This window comes from Rhinolophus sinicus, linkage group LG10 (assembly GCF_036562045.2).
Source record: "Rhinolophus sinicus isolate RSC01 linkage group LG10, ASM3656204v1, whole genome shotgun sequence".
NCBI classification, from domain to species: Eukaryota; Metazoa; Chordata; class Mammalia; order Chiroptera; family Rhinolophidae; genus Rhinolophus; species Rhinolophus sinicus.
The window spans coordinates 9,156,026-9,168,043 of NC_133759.1; the positions used below are offsets into that span (position 1 = coordinate 9,156,026).

Consider the following 12,018-nt stretch of genomic DNA (forward strand, 5'->3'; position numbering starts at 1 on the left):
ACTAATGATGTAGGTTATCCTGGAGTTAACTCTACAGTATAGTTAAAAAAAAAAAAAATCCCAGACTGATATCCCCAGCACAAAGAATCTGATTTTCTCCTACATCAGGGATTTCGTGGCCTCTGGTTGAATCAGCAAAGTCTGCTCTGGGAAACCGAGTCTGGTCCCAACTTCAGAACTGGGTTTGCTAGAGACGGAAACGAGAGAACTTTTGATAGCATGCCACGTAAAAGTCAGCCCTCTGCTCTCTTCTGGCCCGCACAGCCCTTTGCCCAGCTGTCCATCTCAGTCGTTTCCTGATTTCTGCCTCGCCCACTGATTTCGTTCAGGACCTGCCCACTTCTCCTTCCTCACATTCTTGGTCTTCAGCCTTTTCCTTAGATCCGGGTGACTCATTCGGCTCACGCATAAATGCTGAACATAATGAGAAGTATCGGGATGACACAGTGGCTCAGAAATCCAGGGATCAAAGGCCTTAAGAAAGAAGAGACCGCTAATCGAAGCCCGTCATCCATTTCTCTGCTATGGGTGCAGCTCATTATCGAGGCCTGTCCCCCCTCTTCCAGGCCCCAGGCCGCTCTTCTGCATTCACGGCTCCAGAGCATCCGAAAACCCAACCTTTGCCATCACACAGCCCCAAGGCAGCAGCTGGCCCTGAGAAATCACAGGAAGACCCCATGTCTAGGGCCAGCTTCCTTTCTTCAGCACGCAGCCTCTCTAAGCACAAGGAAGTTAATCTAGGTGCTGACAGCAAGGGCTGAGGGTCCAAACAATGCTGGGCTCAAGTACCACCAGGTACTTAACAGCAGTGTAAGCAACTACAAGCAAACTAAACTCTCCAAGCCAATGTCTGCCTGTCTGTAAAATGAGTCTGAGAACCATGCTGACGTCACTCGATCACTACAGGACTTAGTGAGCTCCTGAGGGTCGAGAGTTCAGGCTGGCGGGGGCTGACAACAAGCTCAAAAGCTCACCTGTAAATTCCAGCAGGCCCTCGAATACTGTTGTTTCGTTATAATGCTGATGAGATGCTGTAGGAACTCAACTCTTGTTTCTATCCATTAGCCTACGGTACAGTTGGTTTCGTTATTTATCATCTCACTTGAAGTTGCAGAATCTATCGGAGATGTTAAGCGAGGGTCACTGTACTTACAAACGCTGTGATGACTGTTTTAAGGAGGCAGGCCTCCCGTGAATTAAAGGAAGACCTCCCTAGCTCAGGCCCCACTATTTCAGAATCTGTGAGCATTTTCAAAGGCTGGGTCAGCGAGGTAATCTACAAAGTCAACGATGAAGGCAAACGGGATTTCAGAGGAAGTATTCAGACTTAATAAGAAAAACAAAATAGCTGACAAGAACCCTGTTCTTCAGAACTTACTGGGTGGTGAGCCACCAACCACTGATTGAGAATCTCTGTTCCACAACACTGGACTAAGTTCTAGTTGTTTTATTTACCTGAAGTAATGAAATGGCACTTTTTTTGGGTCCTAGAAGCAGGCTTCCCACTGACGCAGACAGACTTCCTCCTGATTCGGTCTGATTTATAGTGTAAGATTTCACTACAAAATCCATTCAGTGTTTAACAGGCATGGTGTTTGGTTTTTGGAAGGTGGGATAGGCAACAACCTGAATTTCTTAGTTTTGTTCCCTAAGGTAGGCCTGGCAGGTCACGAGCACCCCCCACCCAAGAATGTAAGCACTAGGGTGCGGCACTGAGAGTCACCTGCTCTGACCTTGACTCGCACATCCCAGAAGTTCCCTGAGTGGACACCAGCTGGCCTTCCTCTGTGCTCAGGCCAGCCCTGGGCCAATTCCCATTGGCCTCGGACTGCCCGCACCCCATCCCCTCCCCCAGGACCTGGGCACCCTGGTGGTCTACTGTAAGCTTCCGGGGGGGAGAGCCCATGGAATCCCTCCAGCATTTTCCAACTCATACAGACGAAAAATAATAGCAGCCATGAACAAGCCATGGCACGGCAAACAGGCTTCCCCTTGACTCAAGGACACAATTTGGCTCATCTTTATAAAATGAACAAAATCTTACTTTTTGGACCTGAAACTGCCTGGAGTGGGAACACAGAGCCTTGCCTCCTTTCTCCCCACAGTCTATTCTGGAAGGTGCCAAGGGGAACTCCACTTGACCCCACAAGTCCAGGACACCTTTTCTTCCTTCTCATTCCACCTCTCTCAAGCCACAGATGGGCGCCAGCTTCTCCTCAGACAGGCCACTTGGCACACAGTGTCCAGACACACAGTGGTGGCTGCCAGCCGAGGCCACGCCTGCCCTCTCCCCTGACCCGCCCGCCCACTCCAACAGCTTCCTGAAAGAGCCCAGCGGGGGGCATGGCCACTTCAGGTGGGCAGAACCTGCGGGGGCGAAGGGAGACACACTGCACACATCTCCATGGCAACGAAACACACTTCCCCGCCCCCCAGGAGCATGTCAAGAAAGAAAGGAACTTTAACAAACCACAGAAACACCCACAGATTGCACCCTGAAGCTTACTTCTGGGAACGAACACCAAGGAAACAATTCAGCATAGGCGGGGGGAAAAAGTCACATGCACAAAAGACAATCACCGGGGCTGTGTGTGATAACCGGAAACGAGCTCAATGCCATAAAACCATGGAACAACTCAGTCGGTTACGACGTTAACTGTTAAAATGATTATGAAGACTGCAGAGATGGGGATGAATTTATGACAAAATATTAAATCAAAAAGGATACAATACTGTTTGAATGCTGTGATTACAACTCTAAAAATTATGGAGAAATTTTGGACAAATCTGTATAAATTTGGACAAAACCTAGAAGGAGAACCATACAAGGGAAAATACCTGTGCTAGAATAACATAACAGGTTTCTGCCTTTCAATTTTTCTTTGTGGTTGCCACGGAGCTCCCCGGCTCCTCCTTCTGCCGAAAGCAGTTACAGGGCTGCAATAAGTCAACCGAACAAAGGAAATTACTTCTAGTGTCCAAGAGAAACTGCTCAGACATATGCCTGGGTCTCCAACTGCTCCTAGCAGTGGGGAGGAAGCTCAATGCTTACACACAGCGGAGTGTGTGCAGGCCCTTGGCAAACAGGACGCTGCCACACTCACTTTCTGATGGAGGCCCCCCGTCCTCATTCTTTCGGCACTGCTGCTCTAGGGCCCAGTCTGCTCGTGCCAGAGTTCCAGAGTGGATTTCACAGCCTACATGAGAGCACCAAGAAGAAAGCAGGGCATGCCAAGTTCAGGAGAAATGGTTCCTTCCTGCAACAGGAACAGGGAAGGCTTCCTGGAAGAGGCAGTGCTTCATCTGGGTCTTAGAGGCTGGACAGAATTTAAACGGATGAAGTGAGCAGAGACAGGAGATTCTATTAGGATCGGACACAGGAAGGTGGAAAAGAGAAATTCAGCTTCACCGTGATAAGTTAGGAGGAAGTAATAATGCAGCCTAGACCACAAGGGCCTTAACTGCTAGACCGAGCTCAAACCCAAACGTCTGTCTTACTTAAACCTTTGTGCTTATCATAATTTAAAGCAAGATAAACTCAACCCATTAAGGAACTGACAGCTAGTCAAGCAGCCACAGGGGGAAGCAACCGACTCATCAATGTTTTTTCTTTGTCCAACAACTTTCTTAGTTCAAATGATAATTGCCTGAGAAGAAAAACAGCTTCTACTTAACAGTGCCTTTTTTCCTGGAAAATAGAACAAATATCGAGAAACAGTTGCAGGAGCCAAAAGTCAAAGATAATTTTTTAAAGAAGGTATGATTGCATGTCAAAGATTTTATTTAACTCATCAGTGAATGAGGGAACCAGTAAGATGTTACAACTGGAAGACTGCAAAGAACCATACAAGGATAGGCCATCAGAAATGCTGAAATAAACTTACTAAAAGGATGCAAAACCCACAGTGGCCAATCACCACAGGACGACAGTCCGCTGTACCTTCACCAGACAGTTTGTCACAAACGAGAACCACGGGCAGCGTGTAACAAAGCTCAAAGACAAGGCAAGGCCCAGAGACCCAGACAATTCAGGAACCAGGCAACTGCATTTCCCCTGAGGATGCTCAGAAGACTTTCTGGTCCATTTCTAAGTCTTCCACAGTTTTTCCCTACAAAGTTGAATACTGACCATCACTCAAACCGTAAACCCTCAGGCATGTGTTTTATGGGAAACTGCAGTGAGGACTGAAGCATGACACTTAGCACGCCGGCGGGCGTGCGCCTTGGCAGGTGAGAAGGCAGCTCCACGCTCACCTGGTTCACTTGAGACTGGGAATCAGGAGGACCTCAAGGGCGGGGCCACAGGCCAACTGAGAGCAAGTCTCTCTCTTTCCCCTTCTCCGGAGGTTTCTAAAATGAGCCTGGCACTAATCCAAGGTGCTCGCCCTGGCCACCTCCTGGAGTCACCTGGGGAGCTTTGAACAGTACACTTGCCCCACTCCAGAAATTCCATCCCAGGACTTCTGATTCTGCTGGTCAAGGTGGGGCTGGAACATCAATGCTTTTTAAAATCTGCCCCCCCACCCCCCAGTGATTCTCATGAGCAGGCAGGACGGAGAACCACAGGGCCAGACAAGACCCCTTCATCCCCAACACTTGGCTTTGTTGCAATGTCTCCTTTTATTTGACAGTGACTAACCTTGATACAGAATTGGAGAACATCAGCAGGACATTTTTCAAAAATGTTCCTCAAAATTGAGCTTTAGTAGAGACATAAAACAAGCACAATTCACGACCTGGTCGGGCTTGGCAAACATCCTACAATGTGTTAGAATCTGTGGGTGCCATCAATTCAGTGAGCAGTGTGCTGAGCTGAGCACAGGCCTGGTCTCCTGATTTGCTGCTTTCATCCCAATGCACGTCCCAGAGGACACGATTCCCACAGGTGAGTGTGCTGATAGGTGCCAAGGCCTGTGCCATGTACACACACAGGCATTCACACACACACTTACACTGGACACTTGGGCAGCAGCCTCCAAATCAAAGATCAGCGTCAAAGAGTTATAAAGGCACCCTGCCTCACACTGCGGCAACTGACCAATCAGTCCCTTTTGGTTCGCTGGTCCCCAGGGTGGGAGAGAGAAGTGACAACACGCAGACACTGGTGAATCCCTGAGCTCCCCCACCCAATTCTTCTGAGACCTCTGACAGACCTTCCAGGCCTGATGTTGTTAGAGATCATTGCGAATCCACTCAACTTATCACCAAAGTCCATCCCAGGCGATGCCGGGAACTGTGATCAGTCACCCCGATGGGCTCAGTGCTGGCGGCCCGAAACCAGATGACACTGTCCTGCCTTTCCGTGGGACATGGAAGACCGAGGGCCAAGTGTCTCCAGGACGGATGCTCTTTCCTCTCCTCCCTTTCTTGGTCCCCACGATCCTCAGCACCCCACACCCTCCCACACACTTACTGCAGGCTGCACAGGTGAAGCAGGCATCGTGGTAGAGGTTCCCCATGGCCTGGCAGGCCTGGCCGGCCCCAAACACACCTTTGCTGCATTTCACACAGGTACCTGCCAAGTCAAGAACACAGCAGTGAGTCAGGAGGGAACAGTGTAAACTGAGTCATAAAAAGCCAGATACCCATCCCTCCCCATAGCCAGCCCTTCGCCAAATTCCATGGGTTACTCCTTTGAAATGTCTTTCACGCTCTCTCCCCCAACCAGCCTTTCAAACATCAGTCCTTCCAATTGCAGGAATTAGCCCCCGGGCTGGACTTCGGGCCCCCCACTCCCTCCCCACGCTGTCCCCTGCTTTGTCAACCCACTTCCTTGCCCAAAGGTCTCAAAGGCTCCGACTGTTTATAAAACAACATCCAAAACACTGCACCATGATTATAATATGCCAAGCACGCAGGTCGGGAAATTTCAACTAAATGATTTCGTTTAATTCTCAGAGGGAACCACCAATTAGGATTTGCTATCCTCACTTTTTACAAAAGTATCAGGCCCCAAGCCCAGGCCTGTCCTACTGCAAAGCTGTTCTTCCGTGTCCCCTCCCCATTACCTGGCCCCTCACCTCCTAACACGCTCCCCACCCGTCTCAGCTCTTAGCCTTGCTCATGCACTCCCCTCCTTGCACCCTGCACCCACCTTCTGTCCCTTCAAGTCCTTCAGGCCTTCTGCCATCCCTCCAGCCCTCTGGCTCTGAGGCAACATGGTGACCCAGAAGCTAAAGAGCCAGGTTTTAACCTGGAGCCTCCCACCCACTCCCTTCCCACGTGGCTTGAGTTAACCTGGTAAGTTCTCTGAGCATCAGTTCTTAATTAGGAAAAAGGGGTTAGTTCACCTGCTTTACAGCAGTAAAGGCTGCTTTGCAAACCAAAATGTTCTGGAGAGTTCATGTGCCTTACATACCACGTGCCTACTGGAAGGCCTGGTCTTAAAGTATAATGCCACAAGTTACTAGCATTTTATCTATATAGCGGGGTAATGGTCCCCTTCTGGGGGTTACGGTGAGAGAACACATGAAGAGTGCTTAGCACAGGCCCCCTTCAATTGGCAAATGCTCCACAAACAGACACATAAACAATAAGAAGGATGCTAATGTGACTGCGTTCAGCAAGAAGTGCCTGCAACATGCAGTGAGTTCTCAAGGAAGCCCCAGGCCTCCCACGGTCTCACCCTGAGAAGAAGCCGAAAGTCTGTCTGGACCCAGTTGGAATGTCTGCTACAACAGCCCAGGCTTCGGGCCGGGCCACGGACAGGAGGCCTTGGAGTCTTCAACAGAGCTCCCCATTACGGTCCAAGGAAAAACATCGCAATCGTGTAAATAATGCAGGAGTTAAAAAAAACGTTCAGGGAAGAAATATACCAAAATGTAACAAGTGGTTTCTTTAGGTTATAAAATTATGGCTGGTTTTACTTCTTTGCATTTTTTGTATTTAAAAAAAAAAATTTTATTAGAGCAGGCATTATTTTATAACTAAAAAAAAAAGTCTACTCTGAAAAAAGTTTGAATATGTTTAAATATGTGGTATGATGTTAACATTTTTGAAGAATCAATTATGTGTACACACACATATACAAAGACCTCCCCCCGCGTCCAGCAGCGTAACCAGCTTGCATCCTTGGTCAGCGGGGGCTCAGGAATCCTTTTCTAACTCTAGTTCCAATCTGTCCGGCCCTTCTCAAGCTGCAAATCCCCTGCCTTCTGCCTACAAGCAGAAAGCTGTGTGTGTCAGAGTTCCTATCATCCAAGTTGATAAACTTTATCATGTTCAGAGGAAGTCTAGCTAACACATCCTTCCTGAAATGTACCAAAACCAACCACGCCAACCAGAACAGGTCCCCAGAGAACACACTGAGCCGACGGCCCTTTAGCCACTTCACCTAACTCCCTTGGGCAGCAGGTGAGGCCGTCGGTAGGAACAGTTCAGTGTCAGCCAAGGAAATTGGCTGTCAGGGAATGTGTTTACGGAAAGCTCCAGAGGACACAACTCGTAGCTCTTTGGTTTCAACATTTTATTACGAAAACCTTCAGACATGCAGAAAAGTTGAAAGAATCACACAGGGAACACCCATATGCCCACCACCCCAATTCTACAACTGTTAACATGTTGCCACCCATCCTGCAATCAATCCAACAACCCACCTTATTTTTTATGCATTTCAAAGTAAGCTGCAGACAGCCGTCCACTTCAGCCTGAACACTTCTGCCTGCAAATCACTAACTAGAGTTCATTATTTGCTTACCATTATTTTTTTTCATGATAAAATTCAAAAACAGTGAAATACACAAATTATAAGTCTACCATCCAATGAGTTTTGGCCAATGATGTATGTAACACAAACTCAAGTCAAGATATAGAATATTTCCAACACCCCAGAAAGCTCCCCAGTGCTGTTTCTTCCATCTTCTCATTGATCACTAGGACATTGCCTGTGTGCGTGTGCCTCTGTGCATGCACGTATGTGCACACACGTGTGTGCACAGGATGAGACAACTGGGTAGCTGGTATTTCTGTACCTAGCAAGCAGGAGAGTCAATAGAGTGTCCCCATCACTAAGAAATGGGAAACATCAAGGAATTCAGAGGCGGCAGCATTTCTTTTTGTCTCATAATTTCACATACAACTTAGGCTGCTCTTAAGTCAGGAAATACATCAGTTCTGGGCAAAATGCTCTCTTAGTGGAACACTCGGAGCTGTGCCAGTTGGCAGGGAGGCTAACGTGAAGACAGCAGGGTTCTGTCATGACAACTCTTTAAGGCTCATTTCAGCAGGCTCATCACTCTAGAAACCAGTGGTGCTGGCAGCTGCTGCAGGGAGCCCAAGCGCTGGTCACTGAAGAAGGCGGGGCCTCCAGGGTGTCCAGCCCGTGGGAGCGTGCGGACGTGAAAGCGATGACACTGGCGTGTTCGCCAACGGACACGTCACCTACCGGCTGACAGGTTACTGGTTACCTAGGCATCTGTCTGCCTCTCCTAGTGAGCGGGAAGTACCTTCAGGGTAGGGGCCCTGTCTTAACAGTGGACTCCATACAAGTGTTCAACACAGAACTGTCGAGTTGAATCGCTTCCCGTGTAGCTCCACACGCAGCTCTTCCCTCTTCCTCTTCACCCCCTCGTACCTGGGGTACACATGTCCCTCCCCCCACTAAGTGCCTTTTACAGAGACTCGGTCTTTTCACCTCTGAACACCCCCAGCCACTGACAAAGTGCACTTAGTATGCCCTCAACAAACATGCGTAAAAACAGACAAATGGGTTCCACGGACCTCTGCTGAGTGCTGGCAGCTGCGTAATTCAGATGCAATGATGAGGAGAATGCTCCTGAAAAATGTCAAATAGCAAACAATGGCAAGGTATTGGTTACACTATGTGGTGACCGCGAGGTCTCCTTCCAAACCACCCGTCCCAAGTCTTCTGGTTGACCTGACTCTAAACCTTTCCACCAAGCAACAAAGAGCTGGTCTGTCAGACAGCAACCGAAGCGCACTCACAGCAGACTGGATGGCACGTCACAGCAACATGAATTAAGTCTGCTCACCGTCACGGAACAAAGCCACCCCCAAAAGCAAAATCTCTTCTGTCAATCACCGTGGCCTCTTCGCCCAACCCACTATAGAAATGTTAGCTGCAAAGGGCAGCAGAGCGGTGCACATCAACGGCATGGTCAGCCCTTCCATGGTCCACCAGTGAATGCAGGCAGAGGACCAGCCTGCAAGACAGCTCGCTAAGGAGGAAAGCCGAAAGCAATCTCCTGAGTCCGTGGGACGCTGGCAGTTCACGATGAACACGTGAACTCACCTTGTTAGGGTCTGGGGAGTAAAATCAGAGCAGCTGTCCCACTCCTGCTCGTAAAGTGAGTGACAGGATGGACAGCGTCTTCAAGTGGACACGGACAGCTGCCCAGGCCTCCTGGGCTTCCTGCTACTTTATCTGTCAACGTCAGGCCTTCCTCTGCTCCCTGCAGCCAGCGGAGTGACACTCTCTTCTGCTTCCTCCTTATCTGAGAGCTGAAAGCTCTGACCTACTGACTGCAGTCTCTCCCCACCCCACTCTCTCCTATTCCTGCAGCGCGGTCCTTTCTCATCACGCTGACCATCTAGCACAGATACAAAGCAAGGAAGGAAGTCACTTGTGTTGTAGACCGTCAGTCAGGGAGTGAGGGAGATCCCATAAGGAGCCACGTAGGCAGGAAAATATTTCATCCTTGTGGCCTTTGGTAAACGGACAGAAAGGTACCATGTGGGCAGGAAACAGATTTATTCTTCCTTTGGTAGGAAAAAAAAAATCAAAGTAAATTGCATGTTCTAGGAAATAATGTATCTACCAGGTCCTGGGCTGGCAGTTTTCTTCCAGTGAAGGAGCTGCTGCCATCCCCCTTTTCTAAAACCCAAGTTCTAGAAGGAAAGGTGCTATAACTTGCTGAAGGTCACATGGCTAGCAGGTTTGAGAGATGGAATCTGAACCCAGGCTCTAACTCAAAGGTCCTGTTATCCCTCTCTGGTTGGGAGCTGTGGCTATTCCAGCCACACACATGCCCCCCCAAAACAAAACAAAACAGGGGGCTCCTTCCTCACCCCCACACACTACCTTCTCTGGGGTTCAGATCTCCTGAACCACCTCCCATTCTGGCCCAGCCCGTGCATACAGGCCGTCTTTCTGCCTGGGACCTCAACCACAAGGCCTCCCCCACAAGGACCCTCAGTTCTGACCTTCTGCCAGGGCCACTGCAGCTGAAGCATTCACCGCACAAATGCTTCTCCGTCACTCCCTCTCTCCAGACGCTAGCGGGAAGCAAAGTGACTGCACTGTGGCCCTGTCCTCATGGAATGGTCACCCACAGAGCCAGGAAACCAGAATCTGCCACTGCCGATCAGTGAGCTGACCAATCTCACCTAGAGTCCTATGCTGGAGGCTCAGTAAGTGGGCTAAGGGGAGGCTCAGGCTTGTGAAATAATAATACATGTATATTGGTCTCTGCCCCCAGTTCCTGCTAGTATTTATTTGGTCTTTGACCCTAGTTCCTGACTCAGAGTTCCTAAATCCCTTGGAATTTCCTGGGTGATAGGAGAGCCTTATGTTCTAATGAGGTGACTCTGGGTGGTCTCCTGGAGGAGGGGGCCTGGTCACTAGAAAGACCAAGCCACGATTAAAGCTTGGAACTTTCAGACCCTTACAAGAGAGGTGCTGGAAAACGAGTTAATAACTGGTCGTGCCTCCATGATAACGCCTCCGTAAAAATCCTCAAGGTATGGGGCGTAGAGAGAGTTCTGGGTGGGTGAATATGTCCATGTGCCTGTAGGGTAGTGTACCCCAACTCCATGCGGCAGACGCTCCTGTGCTGGGGACCCTTCCGGACCGCGCACTATGTATCTCTTTATCTGGGTGTCCATCTGTATCCTTTATTATATTCTTTATAATAAACTGGAAAGCATACGTCTTTCCCTGAGTTTTATGAGCCATTATAGCAAATTATCAAACCCAAGGAGGGAGCTGTGGGAACCTCAATTTATAGCTGGTCAGTCAGTACAGGCGACACCCTGCACTTGTGATTGGCATCGGAAGTGGGGGTGGGGCAGCCTTATGTGAGGTCTGTGCTAACTCGTAGCATCAGAAGTGAATTGTATTCAGGACACCCAGCTAGTGTCAGAACTGATGGGTGTGGGGAAAACCACACATATGGCGTCAGAAGTGTTATGAGTGTGAGTAGCCGTACGTAGTACACAGAAGAAACAGAAGTGAGAAAGAGAGCTGAGTTCTCCTGAGACTGGCTCTGCTTCCACGCGGCCCCTCAGCTACAGGATTTTAAAGAAATGCCCAACAGAGGAAAGTAAAACAATGTCATCACATATTACTATAATAATCGGAGCTTAAAAACCCAGAGAAAAGTGAGGGAAAGAAGGAGTTAAACTTGCAGAAGACAGGAAGGGATGTGCATTTCTCTCCCCCTGCAGTTAGACTTACTGCCCACTAATCCATTCTCCAAATTGCAGTCAAAGTGGTCTTTTACAAACAGCTTTAAGGAACTGTAAGTGACATACAATAAACTGCACGCATGTGAAGTGTACGATTTGCTAAGTTTTGACATTTGTATCCACCTGGGAAACCATCACCACAGTGGAGACAATGAACACACCCAGTACCCCCGTTCCACATGTCCCTGTGCCTTTTGTGACTCCGCCCTTCCGTCCTCCTCCCTCCCCCAGGCAACCACTGAACTGCTTTCTATCATCGCGGATTAGTTTGCCTTTTCTAATGGTTATAAAAATGGACTCTAGAGTACGCACTCCTCTGCATTTGTTTTCTTTCACTCGCATAATTACTCTGAGACTCATCCACGTTGATGCGTGGACCAAGAGCCCACTCCTTTTCACTGCTCAGTACTATTCCACTATGTGGCAGGACCAACACTGGTCATCCCACCCACCTGCTGACGGACATGTGGGTGGTTTGCAGTTTGGGACTGTTATAAATAAAGCTGCTTGTGTACAAGTGTTAGTGTTTGTATGCACATATATTTCTTTTTCCCTTGGGTAAAGACCTAGGAGTGGAATGGTCGGTTCTTATGG

General features: G+C 48.9%; 1 protein-coding gene across 2 annotated transcripts in view; it reads right to left on the minus strand.

Annotated features, from left to right (window-relative positions):
• The window catches only part of LIMD1 (LIM domain containing 1), a 59,895-nt gene that overhangs the window by 27,242 nt on the left and 20,635 nt on the right, over positions 1–12,018 (minus strand). For both annotated transcript variants that reach the window (XM_019724059.2, XM_074312509.1), the window contains exon 2: positions 5,414–5,515. In XM_019724059.2, coding sequence (XP_019579618.2) covers positions 5,414–5,515 — 102 coding nt within the window. The remainder of the gene's footprint in view (positions 1–5,413; positions 5,516–12,018) is intronic.